Here is a 19,967-nt window from a genome sequence, read left to right as displayed (position 1 = left end):
TACATGTATATACAGTATTTGTACTGTATTCATCCTCCTACCCCTTTTCCTGTCACCTCCTCCATCCCACAGGTGCCAAGCTGCCCACCCCCAACCCCCTAGCAGAGCCTGTTGGGCCCTCCTGTTCTCCTATTTTATAAAAGAAAAAACATAAATGATAAATAGAGAAACAAGAGGGGTTTGCTAGTTTGAGATAAAGATAGCTACACAGGGAGTTTCCTTGTGTTGTTTCCATGCATATGTATATTACAACTCCAACTGGTTCATCTCTACTAATCCTCTTCACTCCTTACTAGTCCCCTTCCCATGGCAGCCCTGGCCAGTTTAAGATTTCTATATTCATTCCTGTACCATGAGCATATCAACCACATTCATGTTTTGGTTTCCTTCCCTTGTCCTATTGCTCCAGTTTGTGGCCTCCCTTTAGTGTGACCTGTGTCCCATAATATTGCAGCATTTGTTTTAGGTTGATAATCCTCATATGAGGAAGAAAATGAGACTTTGGTCTTTTGAGCCTGACTAACTTCACTTAAGATGATGTTCTCCAGTTCCATCCATTTACTTGCGAATGACAAAATTTCATTCTTCTTTGTGCCTGAGTAAAATTCCATTGTGTGTAAATACCACATTTTTTAATCCATTTGTCAGTAGCGGGACATCTTGGCAGTTTCCATAGCTTAGCTATTGTGAATATTGCTGCAATAAACATGGGTGTGCAGGTGCCTTGGCAGTAACCTGACTCACATTCCTTCGGGAAGATACCTAGGAATAGTATTGCTGGATTGTATGTCAGATCTACTTTTAGTTTTTTAAGGAGCCTCCATATTGTTTTCCAAAGTGGTTGTACTAGCTTACATTCCCACTAGCAGTTATGAGGGTTCCTTTTCCCCCGCATCCTTGCCAACATTTGTTGTTGATGTTCTTGATAGTAGCTATTCTAACAGGAGTGAGATGGAATGTTTGTGTGGTTTGATTTTCATTTTCTTTATGGCCAAAGATGGTGAGCATTTCTCTCATGTGTTTTTTAGCCATTTGGACTTTGTCCTTTGAAAAAGTTTTCTTCAGTTCAGTTGCCCATTTCTTTATTGGGTCATTGATTTTTGGGGAGTTTAGTTTTTTGACCTCCCTTTATATTCTGGCTATCAGTCCCTTGTGTGATGTATAGTTAGCAAAGATTTTCTCCCATTCTGTGGGTGACCTCTTCAGTTTAGAGATAATCTGTTTTGTTGTTCAGAAGCTTTTTAATTTCATGTTGTCCCATTTGTCTATCTGTTCTCTTAGTTGCTGAGCCACCTGAGTTCTACTAAGGAAGTCCTTGCCTATGCCTATTGCTTCCAGTGTATTTCCTGGTCTTTTTTGTACTAGCTTCAAGATTTCAGGTTTGATATTAAAGTCTTTAATCCACTTTGTTGTACAGGATGACAAACATGGATCTAGTTTCAGTTTTCTGCAGGCAGATATCCAGTTTTCCCAGTACCATTTGTTGAAGAAGCTGTCTTTTCGCCATCACATGTTTTCAGCACCTTTGTCAAAAATTAGGTGGGCATAGCTGCATGAATTCATGTTTGGGTTCTCTATTCTGTTCCACTGGTCTTCATATCTGTTTTTGTGCCAGTACTCTGTTGCTTTTATTGCTATGGCTCTGTAGTACAATTTGAAGTCGGGTATCATGATACCTCCAGCATTGCTCTTTTTGCTCAGTATTGCCTTGGATATTTGTGGTCTTTTTTGTTTCCAAATGAATTTTAGGGTAGATTTTTCAATCTCTGTGATGAATGTCATTGGGATTTTGATGAGAATTGCATTAAACATGTAGATTGCTTTTAGTAGTATAGCCATTTTTACTATGCTGATTCGCCAATCCATGAACATGGGAGATCTTTCCACTTTCTGTAGTCTTGTTCAATCTCTTTCTTCAGTGATTTGTAGTTCTCCTTGTCATTTACATCCTTTGTTAAGTTTATTCCTAGGTATTTGATTTTTTGAGGCTATTGTAAATGGAATTGTTTTCCTATATTCTTTCTCAACATGTTCATTGTTGAGCACCCTCATTTTAGAAACAAAAAATAGAGGCTCAGGTAGGTCAATTAGTTTGCCTAGATTTGTACAGCTAGTAAGTGCAAAGGCCTGAACTAGACCCCTACCTTACCTAGCTACCAATTCTGCCCTTTCCTTCATGTATTGTCACCCCTTCAGAAAGTAGATTGACCAAAGTCATCAATCATTTGGTTCCTGAATCACTTCTGTGTTTCAGAATTAGAAAGCCAATCCCTTATAATCCACTAACAAATGAGAGTACACAACATTTTGCATCTATATATCATTTATTGACAGACACCTTCTCTTAGACATCATTTAACCCAGCCATTCTTCAAGAGTCAATGGCAGTGCTAAGATGATAACCTTACATGTACTCAGTAGAGTCAATGGTTTAAGAAAAACCTGTGGTGTGTTAGTGAGCCACAGAAAAGTCATGTACACTGAGTTGAAATTTGGAGAAGGATGGCCAGAATGACTCAACATGGCTGTTTTTCCACATCAATGTGATTGTGCCATGTGCTACAATTTGTAGTGTAAATAAGTTTTCTGCAAAAGCTAAATATATCATGCAACTCATTTAACATGCACAGAAGGAGCTGTTAAATTATTTCAGTCCCATTACTCAAAATGTTCAGAAAATTCCTCTATATTAGAGCCAGTACAGGATTGGCTCTATAGCCAAATGCATCAACATAAATGTTGTATCTCAAGGGAAATGCATGCCTTATAGTGTTACTTAGGGAAAATATATGCCCAGACATTGTGGAGCCCCTTCTAAAACAATTTTCAGTTTGTTAAAACAATAGGATCAAATTTGCAGTCAGGATACCCAGCATCTCTATATTTATAAGGACAGGCATGAACATCAATAAAATGGTGATATGTTTTTAAATAGTTAATAATTTATGAGATATGGAAATGGAAACTGAGGCTTTTCATGTCATTTTCTAATTTTGTCTTTACCTTCATGGAAAGAGTTCCTTGTGGAAGCCATATGGGATGCCTCAAAACTGTTTAAATTGGAGTAATTATCAGAACAAATGTTGTCATTGGATGATATTAGTCTGTTTGTATTCCTTCTGTCTATCCAATGAATCAACATTAATACAGATTTTTAAAAACACTCGAAACAGTCATCTGTGATTCCATTTTTGTTTGAAAGTATACACTCAAACATTGATCTACCCACTCATATTTACTAAAATCTACTTTTAGATTGATGGCTTGCCGTTACGTATTCCATATCCAGAAAGGAAATATCCTTCTCTACCTCATTTTTTTTATAAAATTGAGATTGGGAATGGGTATAAAATTTTATAAAGTATATTTTTGGCATCTATTGATATTATCATATAGTTTTCACCATTTTATTTGTTGATCATGTGACATATATGAATAGACTTGTTGTTATCAAACTTGTCTACTGCTGGAATCTGGTACTTTATGATATACAATTCAGTTGCATTTCAGTAAAGTTGAAATTTCCAGATTTGAAAAAGTCAATATAATAATATAAAGATTCTGTTTATACAAAAAAAAAGTATACTCTTATGTCTGACGTGCAGCAAGTATTTGTTACAAAAGTACAGTTGTTTTCCTTCTTTTAATTTTTGCTTTAACACAAGAACACATTTTTTCTGATTTTCTATTTCTAAATAAAGTTGTATTTGATGTATTCAGGGTAATTTATACTGAACTATTGTGAGCCAATAATCATAACAGATGACAAGGTTTGGGTGATTACTATGTAGTAGGGGTTTGACATGTGCTATCTCATTTAATAGTTACAGCAACCCTGTATTATGGTACTATTAGGAGAGTTCAATGGATTTGATCCAAGGTACAATGGCATTAATAAGGATTTGAATTGGGGCCTATCTCACTGAAGACCAGGCTCAGTCCATATACTGAACCCTTCACTGTGTTCAGTAGCCATCATGTCAATTAATTTTGCAAAGAGAAAAATTACTAGTGTTCAAGGACACCGAATATTGGCTAGTTCTTTCTGAACTTATAGAGGACTTGAAGGGGTATTGCATGATAAACTATGGCCAGCTGAGCTCACATGCACCACTCCTACCAGAGAAACAAGTCCATTAGCTATTATTCTGCTTATGATAATGACATTCCCAGACTTTGTTAGAATTTAAATGTGGGCAGTGCATTTTTCACAAGATATTAGTAAATGAATATATTCATCAAGGTACTGAAATTTGAAAAGTAGGCCCTGTAAGAAGTAGTTATCCACAGCTGAGGATGTCTGGTGGTCTACAGGAATATGTATACCATGCACCATAGAGACCCTGCAGGTATTCAAATAGGCTGCATAGCCAGAGACTTAAACTACAGCTAATTGGGGTTTTAGTGGAACACCTAGTCATCCTCCCTGCGTGTGAGAGTACAGAAAGATCATGATATGTATTTCAAGGCCAGCTCCTATTTGCCTTCCTGTTTCCTGTGGGAGACTATCATGAGACAGTTTCCCATTGTCTGCCAGGTTATGAGGAGGTATAAAGCTTCCTGTCCCACCCCTCACAGAACAGAACTGCAGCATATAAAACTGCTAGGTTAAAGTCCAGAACAGGATCCTCAGCCACGGAGTACTATATAAATCACTCTGTGGTCAGCCCCCTTTAATTTTAGTATTCTCCTTTTTGGTGTGTTGACCAAAAATCAGAAAGCAACTGGCACATTTATCAATTCTTCATATCTTTCAATAAGTAAATATTAAACCTTTAGATCCAAAAGTAGATGTTTGTATCTTTACCAGTTGAATCAACCAGGTCTTGATCTTGCCCTTTCCTGTATGTGTCTGCATGTCTGGTAGTAACCATCCTCACTGCTGGAAGCTCTTGGAATTGTGAGCTACATGTGCCAGGTCTAGGTTTTTATAGAGCTGTAACATTATCAATATGGGTTATAAAGCAATCTTTCTTCCCTAGTGTGGAAAGTTACTTTGATATAGTAGAAAGAGCTCAGCATACAAATCAGGTGGAAATTTCCTTAACAACTGAGCAACATTGTTGTCAATACTTTAGTTGGGCCTAAGTTGCCAAGTTTGAATATTTTGCTTAAACAATCTGAAGTAAAATTATGAATTCTTTGTACATCAACATAAAGAATATCCTATCTGCTATGTCAATGCAGATTAACAGCCATTCTTGACAACCTTTCTCTAGAAATGGCTTTGAGAAATAATTTGAGGCACTCCAAGTTAAAATGCTCTGTTATCAGCAGCTGAGAGTTTGCAGTGCCTTAGCTATAAATAAGAAATGGTCCTAACCTCCATTGAGTTTAATATAAGACACAGTGGCTTTCAGCAGGCATGAGTTGTGTCCTTAACAGCAAGTTAATATTTCAGTTGTTTTGAGGAGTTTCTTAGTTGGATATTAATGGACCATCTCCTAAAGGAGTTCTTTGCTTAATTCTTTAACAATTTGGAGCTGATATTGAGAGATAAGTAATGAAGTACCCTCTGTGATTGTGAGGTCCTACAGCGGTAACCACAGAAGGTTCTTCTCTCTAATCAGCTGTGGTTACTCTAAGAAACTGAAGGAAGATTGAGAAGGACAACACCCAAATAAAGGCTTATTGGCATGAAAATTGTCTTTCTCATCATTTGAGATTAGAGCTAGCCAGGTCTGTCTCTGAAGAGAACATTTGGGTACTAGAAACAGTCCTTTACCTGGAATCAAAAATCCTAGAGCACGTATATGAGCCCCACAAAAATGAGGAAACATTAAATGTATTAGTGTGATGGAATGCTTTGGCATTTGGCTGAATTCTTGATGTAAATTTAGAACCTTCACAGTGGCCAAGATAATCTTTGACTTTAGGATTATCAGTGTCTAGATTCAGTTGATTCTAAATGCGAAATGTTTCTAGAATCACTCTCTTCTTTTCCCATCTTCACTGTGCCCTCATCTAGGACACCATCCTCTCTTACCTGGACTGCTACAATGGTGGTATAACTGGTTTCCTTATTGTCATCTTCCAGTCATTCTATATTCTTTGTTTCCAACAAACTCACTCATAAATACCAGATCCATTAAATGAACGGATGGATCCCTAGTAGGCCATGTGGGTGAATTTATATATATCCTTCTGAAGAAGGGAATATCAGCTGTCAGTTTCCATGCTTGGGATTTTTAAGTCAAAAGAGTCTCTTTTTCTTTCTGGGATTATCACAGAGTTTTTTTCAGATCTAGATTGATGCGCTGGGGTACAGTCTTCCCTGGCAAAGACTATAGCCTCTTTTGAATGTTTTCTCTCTCATACACTCCTGAAAAGCCATACAGAAGTGTTTTGGTGTGTTTAACGTATTCTAGAAAGTCACCTGAATTCTATTTGGAAGTTTGTTGTCTATATGATAACTTGACTTCTAACATTTGGGAGAAAATTTTACAACCTAAAGAAAGATACTAAGAAAATGAAAATGAAATTCAAAATTAAGACCATAGAGCATAAAATTTAATTTCGCTGAATTAATGAAGTCTAAAATTGTTGAGGTGGCAGATTGATACAAGTCAGCACTCATATACATCAGGGTTCACATCACCAGCTTTGATTTCTGTATACAATATAGATATCAATCCACATGTTCCACATCTATGCCAAGAATAAAGATGGTTACTGTTTTCTCTACTACCGCTTTTCAGGTAATTAGCCCTCAGAGTGCTCTTAGCTTATGGGCAATGTGAAAACAGTGGAAGCACTGCAGTTTGCCTACCCCTGGACTAGATGGTCCCTAAGAGAACTCTTGCTTCTCATGCTAAGCTACCAAAGTAATCTTCTGAATCTCCCTATTTCCTGAAAACTCTAGCAGGCCATCAGCTACAAAAAAAGCCCCCTTTCCAGGTCTGCATGCTTATGGCAGGGTACACAATCTTGACTAGACCTACACTGTGGGTACAATGGGTGATATTGGGCTATAAGACTCTACCTGATGGATATTGGAGATTCCTCCATTTAGAATATAATATAGATTTTCAAACCAACTGTCAGTGCTGCAGTTCTTGAACTAAGATTCCCAGAATTTGCAGAGAGAATAAAAAAAAAGCATGAGGACCTTTACTTCAGGGAAACAGAGTGGATGCTCTGAAAAATATCACCACCACTTCCTTATCACCTACCTACCTTTATAACAACAAATGATTTAATGCTGCAGAGAGTGTAGAACATTATAGAGAAAAATATTTATTTCCCTGAGTAATTCTAAATCAATCATGTTTCATTCCTTCCAGCTTTCTTTTTTAAGAAGAACAGCCCTTAAGGAGTCAAGAGATCCAAGTTGCTATTGTAGAGTATAGCCCACAATAAAACTGTGAGCAGAAGGCAAAAGTCACCAGGTATCCCCAGACTGAGTTATTCTCCACAAACCCTGTTGTAGGATGCATTTGAAGCCATAAGAATCTTACTCTGATTGCAATCAGCTCTGGGTACTCAGGATGACAACAATAACCTAAGTTCATAACCAGAAGACTCCGAAAGAGTTGGGCCAGAGGCTATGGTTCTTCACTTTTCCTGAGAGTCTAAAACCTGAGTGAAGCAGTGCTGCCCATGCTTCCCATTCTGTACAAAGGAGCTCTGGTTTCAGCTCCAACAGCATTGCAATTCTAGTCTCCATGACTCAGGCTACCAGGTAAAAAACACAATAGGGCAACTGCAAACTGGAGAAACATTTTAGCAATTAAAGATCCTAAATAATAGAAGAGCATTATAACTATCCATCAGACAAAGTCTGCAGAGCCATATGTTGAGGATGCTTTCAATATCTCCACTGGGTGACTTGGTGACACAAAGAAACAAATATCATTTGCTCTTAATTTCATGTTGCCTTAACCAAGGGCTTCATTTACACAGAACCCTTTATAATAACATTTTAAACTCTCTATTTTTCCACATCAAAATTACCTAAGTATTCTACTATGTAAGTTGAAATAGTTTATGGAGAGTAGTTTTACGATTTGATGGTTACATCTTACATGGGACCTGTCATGACCATAGTCTTCTAGAAAGTTCCAGACCAAAAAGCCCTTGGAGACCATCAGGTTCACATTAAGGCACAGAGACTGAGGATATAGATCCCGGCACAATTTTTTTTCTTTCTTCAATGCTTCCTCCATCCTTTTGCTTCTCATCTGTCCCAAATTTCATTATTGGAGCTTTCATAGGATCATTTTCTCAGGACAAGGACTTGGATTTTTAGATAGAGTTTGGTGGACAATTCTACTTTACACTATAGAAATTAAAGTCACATTAGTAATAAAAATAAAGTTCTTTGACATAGACAGGCATTATAAACCACTTAGACCCTGAACAAACATCTGAAATCACTAAGGAGGCACAATTAGTTCTTTTTCATCTAATTGAAAAGTTGAAGGACAATTGTTATTGTTGTTTTTAAGATTATATAACCATTTATATGACCATGCTTGTTTCACATTTTCATCTAATATGGGATGAATTTGTCTATGGAATTATGGTCTCATGCAAAGAGACTATCGTTTTCTGTAGAAATGACCGTAACTGAAATGGAAGTGAATGGTGCTTCTATAGTAATTAAATCTAAAATCTTTTAAAAATCCTCCACTTTCACTGGAGAAATATTCAGCATTAGCCAGGCAAGAAAATGCAAACGAGCACACATATATTCAATAATAAATCTTAATGGATCAAAGAAGAAGTAGAATGAATGAAATGAATATCTAATATCTCCAGAGATAACTAGATAGTTTTTGCCTTCCTACATGTTTCCTTGACTTGTGTATACTAAGACCTGGTTATATGCATCAAATTGTCCTTTATTAAGGATCAAATCCATTCTAAGCTTGTTGCATGGGGGGAGAAGGAGAATGTCCATCAGTACGTACATTGGCTGCTTATTTCCAGAATCACACATTGCAGTGAATTTCATTTCCATTTTACAAAGTATAGAGTTGATTGAGGAGTAGACTAACTGCTGAGTTTGAATCTCCATGTTCTGGCGCTGGATACTCATTCTACCTGAAGGAGAATAACCTAAAGACAATAAGCCCATTTCTAGATCCAGTCTCAAGATGTTGTTAAACGTGTCTCAAGCCATCATGACTTACCTTCAGGTTTCTCAGCAAATTAAAATAAGAGGAGCAAAGGTGCATAGAGATTTCTGCTTGTGATTATATGATAGTATTAGCAATGTCCACTGTTTTTCCAACAAAGATGGTGTCTTTCAAAACTAAACACAGCCTGCATTAACTTTGTGCTTTCATAAAGTACTTTCACATGTATTGGTCCTGTTCTGTTCACTATTTCCCTCTTGTGAAATAACCAAAGTTTTGTTCCATTGAACAGATAAGGGATCCAGATGAGGTTCAGAACTCATGAATGACTTTCCCAAAATATCAGACTTCAAGAGAATTCTGTTGTTACTTTGTGTTAATATTGTTTGTGAGGTTTTTGTTGCTATTGATTTTATTTGATACACTGTCCTTTATAATTTGTAACTTCTAGGAAAACATGTGTACTCTCAAATTCTAGCTGGAGATGTTCTGGATTCTATGTTTGCTTCCATGATTTCTAGCTGGGTGGTCATGAGCAGGTCTGTAAGCACTTAAGCCCCAGAGTATCCCCTTGGGAATTGGGGCTAGTAACAGACCTCCTTTATATGGTCATTGTCAGAATTCAATTCTTTTCTACTGATCAAATGCTTAGCACTTTCTCTGATATAGAAAATCTACCCACTTAAGTGAAGGAATCATTTACCATCTGTTTTTCTGACCATGTAAATATCAATTAGCATGTAGACATTCCTTGTATGTATTGAAACATACACACACATGAGAAGTAAATCATTTTATAATGACAACAGGTTGTTGTTTTTTAAATGTGAATTCTACAGTTCTATGGCTTATAAGACTGATATAGCCTTCATTTCCCATAAAGTGTTGTAAAATGTTATTTGTTCAGAGTCATAAGCCTGCACGTTCAAAAGAAGTACCAAGATACATTTTTTTCCTTCTTTAAGATTTTCAAAACATCTATTAGTCTAGACAGTCATCTAGACAGTCATAAATCTTACAAATTTAGTTTAACTGGAACCAAATCTAACAGTTGTCCTTCCTACCAATCCTTGTATCAGTCTTTGGTTTTCAGATCTCAGTAAATATATCCTGGTCTTATGTGGCTGAGCATGAAAGTAGGAGAGCATGAAAGTATACAGAATTACTGTATACCCACTCTGACCTGAATCCTTTCCAACATTTGAACATAGCCTCTAAAATGATGCCTCCCCCTAAATCAAATTAGAAGCTGCATTTTCCCTTCTGGCTTCCCTCTTCTGACCAAAATACACAGATGAGAAACTAAAAATGGGATTTTAGGACTGGCAATAGCACTAACTGTGTGACCTTAAGCAAAGTAAATTTTTCCTTCCTTGTCTATAAAATGAGGCCTGTGGACTCATTTTCTTTCTGGAAAGATGCTATAAAGAAGACAGAGGTATGTTGAACCCATCACACACATGGGAATTAGGGACTGGTTGGGGAGAAAGATGAAGTAGAAAGCAATGCTGTGATCCAGCCAGCTGAGGAACTGTCAGAGGAAAAATGTATTTATTCTGAGATAAGAGTTCTTTCTAGAAAACTTTTGTGGAAGAACTGGATCTGACTGAGAGGTGGGTGAGAAAAATTGAATTTCCAGAATTGAAAATTGGAATTCTAGCCCTAGAGCTGAGCCTGATGCTAAACCTAGAAGAAAAAAGAGCAGAGCATGCTTCGGAATTGGAAATTGGTCCAGAGAGGCTGAGACTACCCTCACTTGAAGCCTGATGATGATGTCTAATGTTGATTTAGCAAAATAAAATATGAACACCAATGGATCTTTGAAGCCTATGTACCTTGCATTTTAACATAATAACCTACTCTTTCTGCTCTACTTCAAACTTGGAAAGAGTGGAAATGGATGGTACTAGAATGAATTTTGAAAGTGTTAGTTCATCACAAAAATGCAGACCACTCATATTTTTCAGGTACCTTGCCATAGGAAAGAAAGATTTCTTATCCACATTGTTGGCTTACATCTCTTGGATCGAATTATACAGAAAGAGATGTGTCATATATCAAAACATTAATGTCTAGCTATTTCTCACTCTGCACTTTTGTGGCCACTGAGCTACCCAGCAGCAAAGGGCATTGACAAGTAAGGGGAGTTCACTGGTCCTTTTGCATCTGTCATCCAGAAAGCCACAGCAGGCTACACCAACAGCTTCTAGAGATAGGGGCTGTTTTTATGTCCCAATTCATGCCTGGGAGACTCAAAGTATCCCGTTCTGTGGAAATCCAATGCCACAGCCCATTTACACATTGATTGATAAGTACATTTATTGCATTTTTAATATCCAAAATATATAGACTCCAGTCATCTCTGGAGATGCTGAAATAGTCTCCTCCCCACCTTGATTTAGGGGAAGGTAGAGAAAGAAGATGTGTGCAGAGTATGACATAAATATAAGAGCTCAAATATCTAATTAGCTGAAAGAATCTTGGTTCCCTCTGCACCTTTGACAGAATTGCAGCTGTCAGATTGTAGTTCCAATATTTTATGCTCCTTGCAAGATGAATCTGAGGATGATTTATAAAAATGCTTTTTAATGTGAACAGCACACTCTGATTTCTCTTCAGGATGCTTGAGGATGACCTGAAGCTGAGCAGTGATGAAGATGACCTTGAGCCTGTGAAGACCTTGACCACTCAGTGCACAGCCACTGAGCTCTACCAGGTAGGAGGAGCTTAGACCTTGGCTTTGGGTCTGAAGGGAGGGAGCACAAGAAACTGGAATGGCTTTAGCAAGCACAAGCTGTCTCCTTGCTTCATTTCTGGGCTTTGGAGAAAGGAAAATAACCAAAGTATTCTGGGAAAGGCCAAATCAGATCTCAGTTTCATTAACCCAAAGTAAGGAGATGCAGAGCTCCTTAAAACTGCTTTCACCACCTTCTGTCTCTCTCTGTTTTCCATACACAACAAGGCAAATGGAGATTGTCTTCCCCTCTCTTTTACTACTTACTACCTTTGGGTGAGATATCATGTTCATTTGCTGACTCCAGTATGAGGTTTAGAGCCCATGTTCATTAATTTAGCTATAAATGTGGCTGCTCCATTCTCTTTTCCCAGATGCACCACTTCACAATGCAGCTGAGAATTAACACTCTACTTCTTTTATCTTACATGAACCTTCAGGCAGGAAGCATTAGGGCAAATACTTTCTGCTGCCTTTGTCTTCTTCTGTTCTGCATTGTAAGTTTTTCCAGTACTTTCCCACCAAATGAGAGAGGAGGTATGTGTGTTTTAATCATTTTCAATGATACTGGACTCATTGAATGAGTTAATGCCAAGAAGCATTTATAACTCATGAGAAGAACAATGTTGTGCAGTGTCAATAATGCCTGTATATTTTCTCTGTGAGAGAGATTAGTCTGGAATGTAGTGTCCTTCTGGGTGTACTTAGACCTTCAAATAAGGAATAGAGAAGGATTGCTTGCATTTTTGATAATATTTAAAACCTTGCAAGTTTGGTTCTTTATCAAGAACAAGTACAGGTTGAGTGCAGATCACACTGGGCTAACCTAAGCCAGTTTCGCAATTGTTTCCTAGAGACTTGCTGTACATTTACTGAATGCAAGCAGTTCCCCCTTTTACTTGAATAGTGGACTTCGTACAAAATATAAAGCACACATTTCTAATCTCTGTTATTTCTGTTTTCTGTATTTAATACCAATGACAATAGCATACCTGTAAATAAAACAAAACCAAGATTTCTACATTATTGATTTTTGACAGATCCAACTTTATTTTCTTTTAAAGTGTAAAGCAAACTAGCTAGCATTTGTTGCCCTTAACGCAGAGAAACTAAAGCAGATACCTTAAAGCAACTGAGGCCAATAGGAAAAGGGGAACAGGTACTAGAGAAAAGTTTAGATCAAAAAGAATTAACCTAGAAGGTAACACCCACGCACAGGAAATCAATGTGAGTCAATGCCCTGTATAGCTATCCTTATCTCAACCAGCAAAAACCCTTGTTCCTTCCTATTATTGCTTATACTCTCTCTACAACAAAATTAGAAATAAGGGCAAAATAGTTTCTGCTGGGTATTGGGGGAGGGGAGAGGGAGGGGGTGGAGTGGGTGGTAAGGGAGAGGGTGGGGGCAGGGGGGAGAAATGAACCAAGCCTTGTATGCACATATGAATAATAAAAGAAAAATGAAAATAAAAAAAAAGTGTAAAGCAGAAGAGTTTACTGAGGTACAAAAGTGTAAAAGTGAGAAAGTAGAGCCCCCAGAGTTGGGGGTTCCCAAGAGAAAGAGCCTGAAAAATGATGTGATTGCTCCAGGGTATTGCTCAGTCTCTATGCTAATTAGGTAAGCAGAAAGTAGCATTTTGGTTGGCTGTGCATGCAATGTTCTGATTGGTCAGTTCTGATCTTCACACCCTCTGTCCTGCCTTTCCTTCTATCCACCCTTTAAGATCACCAGGAAGTCATAATGGAGGTTTCCAGGGGTCCTTCCTCCTGTCTCAATCCCCCATCTGAAGAAGTAATCCTAACTGCAATTAAGAAAAAGGGACACTGTCCACTCTTTGGCTGCTTCGAACTAGAAAGGGGCTTTGGGGGCGGGGAAAGCCAGCAGTCAAGGGCCTTCTCACAGAAGCCTATCTAAGGATCACCAGTAGATGGAGGTCTTTATTTGAGGCTCCTATCCTTATCCCAAACCCAGGAAGTAGCAAGGAAAATGTAGTTGATGGGCAACCTTACTTTTTAATGTTAATGTTTAAATCAGAGTGTAACAATAAGTGAAAGTAGATTTTGTGCAATGACTTCCTTTCTATGTGATTATATAAATGCAATCTGCTTTTTAGCTTATAGAATTATTTTCTGTATTTACCTAAAGAAGTGGCATCAGGCTGGACACCGATAGCTCCCAACTGTAATCCTAGCTACTCAGGAGGCAGAGATCAGGAGGATCACTGGTGGAAGCCAATCAGGACAAATAGTTTCTGAGACTCTACCTTGAAAATACCCAACACACACAAAAAAAGAAACAGGACTGGCAGAATTGCTCAAGTGGTAGAGCGCCTGCCTAAAAAGCATGAAGCCCTGAATTCAAACCCCATTACCGCCAAAAATAAAAAAAAAAAGAAGTGGCGTGAGGCCTATACGCCTGAATCATCTGGGTTGTTAAGACACCTATGCTGACATTATATAAAGTTATAAGCCCCTCAGATGATCAGGTTTGATGAGCTAGAACCTTTCCATGACCTGCTGCCCTTAAACTGGTTGTGGCTTCCTTAACAAGGCTCTGGTTCTCACAATTTGATAGGAAGGTTGAAATGGTGGACCTAAGGTAAGGGAAAATTTCAATTTCTTCCCCCTAACTGGATCCAGAAAGCAGGAAGTGGGCACAAAGTTTTACATACTTGCAAATGTACCCTCATTATAGAATTTGAGGACTAGTTAAAATCCTGGAAGTCTGTGAACCAAAAGAGAATGCTTGTGCAATAGTGGCAGCAATAATGACAGCAGCATTTGGTGAGTTCTGGCTTTATGAGACCTAGCATTCTTTTCCAAAGAATTGTGGTTTAAAATCATTTTATTTTTATTGTGGTAGAATTCACATAATACAAAATCCAACATTTGAAAGTGCACAACTCAGGGTTGGCAGAGTGGCTTAAGTGATAGAGCACCTGCCTAGCAAGCATGAGGCCTTGAGTTCAAAACCCGTGCTGCCGGAAAAAAAAGAAAAAGCTGAAACTGCACAGATCACTGGCATTCAGTACACCAACAAAGTTGTGTATTCGTTACTAATTTCAGAATATTTTAATCATCCAAATGGAAACCCCATACCCAGTAAGCAGTTACTCTTCATTCCTCCTTTCCTTTAGCCTCTGACAACTACTAATCTATTTTTTGTCGCTATGTATTTGCCTATTTCATAAAAATGGACTCCTACAATATGCAACTTTTTATATCTGGCTTTTTCCACTGACCATAATGTTTTCTAGTTCTTCTATATTGTAGTAAATATGAGTACTTCATTCTTTTTTATGTCATGGATAAAGCACATTTGTTTGTTCATTCATGAGTTGGTGGATATTTTAATTGTTCTGCCTTTTTGAGTATTACTACTAATGCTGCTGTAAACATTGTGTACAAGTATTTGCATGGATATGTATATTTGGCTGTTTTGGATATGTTTTTTAAAGTGGAATTTCTGAGTCTTGTGCTAATTCTTTATATACCCTATTAAGAAACCTCCAAAATAATTTTCACCCAGATAACTTAGTTTCACATAATTTCAGAATCATTTATATTTGTGACAGAATTATCTGGGGGAAAATATACAGACAAATGCATCTGTCCACTAAATGATGTGCCCAAGGTGCCAGACTACACTATTCATTTGAGCCAACATTATAGTTAGAAAATTCCCTAGAAGCCACCAGTTGTGTTCATGCCAACATAGTCTGATAACAATCCATTCACATTTTGGAGACATTCCCAAATCATCTCATTCATAATCTTTGCACTCTGACCCATGTGAGGACACTCAAAGTGTCTGAGTTTAGGGACTATGCACCAATCTTTTTGTCAAAAAGTTCTTGGCACTTTATGTTAAAAGGAGCATAAAGAGGATGCATTTCAAATGCATTTTTGAGGATGAAACACAAGATCAAGGCATATCACTTTCTAATTTGATATTTGGTACCAAGTATCTTATAATCAGAACAACTTCTCACTTTCCTACCCTACCACTGTCACCTTCCATAGCAGCATTAGCCATTCTGTGCACGCTGAAAGACCCTGTGCACAGCCACCAACAGAACAAATAGGATATGTTCAAAAGCCAAGGATTATTCCCTCAAATAGGAATAGGGAACCTGAGGCCAGAATCAGAGAATGATAATATACAAACTCAGTATGCCAAATGGTCAATGAGAGAGACTCAGGGTCATGAGAAAATGTGTTTAAGAGAAGATGTTACTGTTAAATGACTCCTTAAAGTCAAAAATGCCTAATCATGTACATACGTGGTTTCAATGAAGAAGCAATTGGGGTTATATCCTGATTATATTTAATAAATGCTGTGTGTTTTCTCCACCATTCCCATATCATTTTGATTTCCTGATTGGGCCCATTTAAGAAGCACACAAGATGGTTTGTCAATGCTGGGACAGTGTAGGACAGCAAATTAGGGTAGAGCTGTATAGTCAGACAGTTATGGGTTTAACTCCTAGCTCTGCCACTTTCAAACTGGGTGACCTGGGTAAAAGATTTAAGTGTATATAAAATAGAGGTAATAATACAACTTACTTTTTTGTGTCATAATGGGATTTAAATGAATAGGTCAATCAATATAAATAAAATACTATGGACACTAAGTTTACTACATAGTAAGTATTCACTACTTTACATGACAATCATCATAGTCCCTACTAATAATAACTACCTGAGAAGTCTTGTATTCTTTGAGATGCTACACATACCTACTCTCCCTTTTCTTGTAAGGAATGGGATGTTAAAGAGAGCTGCTGAATAATCTACCTGAAAAAACAGCCTGTATGTGGCAAACTTGAATAAAAAAGTGTCTGTCTTCTCCTAACATTTATTAGCTATGTTCTTGGCCATGAGGAATTAAAAGTATAGTCAGAAAGAACATGTAGTTTTTGGAATAAAGAACCCTGGTTTAAGTCCAAGCTTTCATATACCAGTTGCATCACATTGGGCAAATTGCCTAGTATCTCTCATGTGTCAGATCCTCACCTATAAACTAGGATAAAACAATCTTAACTAACTCGTAGGAATAGTATAAAGATCATGTATGAGAAAGTGCTTGGAAAACCACAAGCACTATAAATAAGTGGTTATTCTCTTTTTAGCCCTTTTAAATGTTTACTGGAAATCCACTCTTTTGGATTTATAAGGAAATAAACATTACCCTTCAGTTTGGCCTAGGTGTCCATAGGGATCTGCTAGAAACTGGATTGAATGTCCTAACTGACCCCCAAAGGCGTCCATCAGATGTGAATGCCCTTAACTCCCCTCTGAGTCCTGATGATTTTGAAATCAGAGGTACTGGGAAGAAAAGCTAAGTTTGTATTCAAAGGATTGATGTAAAAAAATTGTTGTAGGTGTGTAGTTGAGTCGCATACTTTGACTGCAGTTCTTTCCTTATATTTTTGCCCAGGAGAAAGGCTTAAAGGCTCTTCTGTGATGCTGTACTTCCTTTGCTTCTCCCTCAGGTGCTAGTCCTGATTGGGACAAAAATAATAAGTTGAAGTTGACATTGAACATTAAAAAATTCCAGAGCAGTGTTAGAATAAAACACAATGCTTTGTACTTAGGGTCTGCATAAACATACAGGTTGTAATATGTTCTTTTTTTTTAAAGGAATGTATCAATGGCATGGGTGGGACTCGGGGATCACATCCTGTCCATTACCCAAATGACTGAATTTTTACTTCTCATAAGCTGTTGTTGCCATCATAGATATAAATCCTACCCTGGTCTTCCCCATGCAACACTTATTGAATTGCCATTTTTTTAGCCAGTCATCCAGGACTGGCAGTGATGCTATGATGAGTCCACTGGGGTTTGGCTAGTGAGTACCCAGATGCAGAAGGACAAGTTTCTTGGGAGGGGGGGTATGTTGTATTCTTTGCATGCCTCTATCTCATATCACTGAACCTTCTGCTTTCATTTTTGTCAAAATTTTCTTCTTCTCTTTCTTGGGATTAAAGGAACCCCTGAAAATGTGGAGCTAAACCTGGAATCAATTTTCATTTACAGCTGAGAAGCAGTTATTGATGCTGTACTTGCAGTTCAATAAAAGATCTAAAGATATAGACCTTGGGCTTTTCTTTCAATATAAGCAGCCTAATCAGTCTCAAATGTTTTTTTAACAAAGAAATTGTATTGACAGTTTTATTAAAATTGCTGTCTTCAAAGTTTTAAGATATCTGAAATTTGACCTGTTCCAAAAGCTTCTGAAATGTATAGTAGCCAAATTCAGAGCTCTCTCTTGCACATATTCATAGAACCAGGTAAATATCTGCCTAACATTTCATGGAATGCTATCATCATATTATATTTACATAATTCCAAGCATGTGGTCTGTTATCCATCGGTACAAGGATGGTTTGCAATGCTCAGCTTCTAAAGTTCAGTCAGATATGGGAATGACCCTATTATGCCCTAGTCACCTCAGATTGGCATTATGAGCAATAAATTTTAGGAAAAGAAAGGTCACAAAAGAAGCAGGTATTGCTAGAAACTGCCTTTAGGACATTTTAATATTAACATCTTCTTATTAATATGAATTAGATTGAAAGCATAAATTGACTTCATTTAGCCTGGTTAGAAGTTGGGAAAATCTTTAATATGACTGAAAATGTTCAACTAGTGACAAAACTCAGGCAAAGGACTTCAGATAAAGCTTGAAGTAGTATGTTGATGCTTTAAAACCAAAGCTGAAAAATTCAAATTTTCTTTGAGCATAAATGCATTCTAATGTGTTGTGTCTGGGTACATTATGGTAAGTAACTCCATTTTACCCAAATGTATTGGACTGCTTAAGGATTACCCCTGGTACCCTTTGGAATGTGCACTTAATTCAAAGCATGTTACTGGAGACCGTGTGGACTTTTCAACTAGATGCTAGTGACAGAGCTATAACTCAAGCATATCCCATTTAGAGAAAAAATTGTCTTCTTAGTTCCTACTCCTCACTTCAATTTTATTTCATTTTTTGTCTGTTATCTTTAACTGCCTCACAAACAAAATGCTTACTTTTAATCTAGATTCTTGATTTTGGTTTAATATTTGAACTGATTGTTTTGTTTGTTTCTTCATTTGGTTGTTGTCATTGGCCAGCTTTGGGCTAGGTTGCTCTTCAATAATTGCAAATAATATGAATTACATAACAACTGAAAACCTGAACATTCTGACAGGTTTGGGGTATGTTCCTTATAACTGTGTTGCACATTAAACTTTCACACATATAAGCTAAGTTAAATTGAAAATCTGCTTTTTATGTTGAAAGTTTGCTAATGAAAAAGATGCAATAAATTTTATTTCTGCTATCGGCTGGCTCTTTTGGAGTTCATATGCTGTTGTGAATATATTAGTTGTGACAACAAATACTCTTCCCTGCTGTAATCATTTCTATTTTGTAACCACAGTTCTCCCTCATGATGCTGAACAAGTTGTTACTTCCCCAAGGTTTCTACACATTTCCATTTACTTTGTTATCAGCAGAAAGGCCATGAAGGGCTCTTCAGTAATGACATCAATATGGCACACACAGCAAGAGAGATCAGCCTGTCAGAGCTAGAGAAACAGCAGATGGATTAGGATGAAACTGGGTGCAAAATAACTTTGATAGAGTCTTTTAATGTAAACGGTTTATCTGTCATTGCCTTTCATTGAAACCCCCCACAAAATGATAGTGTTTGGGCTGTTAAGATTGCAGAATGTGACTGAATAATGACTGTACATTATCATATTCAAACTATTCAGCAATTAGAGGATGAGAGGATATTTTAATTTATTCATTAAAGACAGGAAAGTAAATAGGATAGCATATCAGGTTAATAGAATAACATTGGCCTTCATATTCCCAAGATTGTGTTTCCCATTTGACTATATTAGCATAGAGACTAGATTAATAAGAAACTGCTTAGGGCTTGTATGATGTGATTTTTAATATCAAGTCTGTGACTGTTCAGAAACCCACATGCTGAATTTTTTCATTGTAATTAGGTCTTCTACTTTTAGTACCAAATATTTTGACTTGTAATCTCTACATAATATAATGCCTTGAACATACAGAGATGCATAGAAGCACAGTTTTTTTTACATATTGTCACATGGTCAGTAATGGCCAAATACTGGCTACTGTC

The 19,967-nt window shown here is 37.3% G+C and overlaps 1 protein-coding gene across 3 annotated transcripts in view; it reads left to right on the top strand.

Annotated features, from left to right (window-relative positions):
• The window catches only part of Aff2 (ALF transcription elongation factor 2), a 478,328-nt gene that overhangs the window by 351,852 nt on the left and 106,509 nt on the right, over window positions 1–19,967 (top strand). For all 3 annotated transcript variants that reach the window (XM_074064173.1, XM_074064171.1, XM_074064172.1), the window contains one exon: window positions 11,700–11,796. In XM_074064173.1, coding sequence (XP_073920274.1) covers window positions 11,700–11,796 — 97 coding nt within the window. The remainder of the gene's footprint in view (window positions 1–11,699; window positions 11,797–19,967) is intronic.

The sequence above is a fragment of the Castor canadensis genome, chromosome X (genome assembly GCF_047511655.1).
Source record: "Castor canadensis chromosome X, mCasCan1.hap1v2, whole genome shotgun sequence".
Classification (NCBI taxonomy): Eukaryota; Metazoa; Chordata; class Mammalia; order Rodentia; family Castoridae; genus Castor; species Castor canadensis.
The sequence above is the reverse complement of the archived record's forward strand: the minus strand, read 5'-3'. Positions and strand labels throughout refer to the sequence as shown.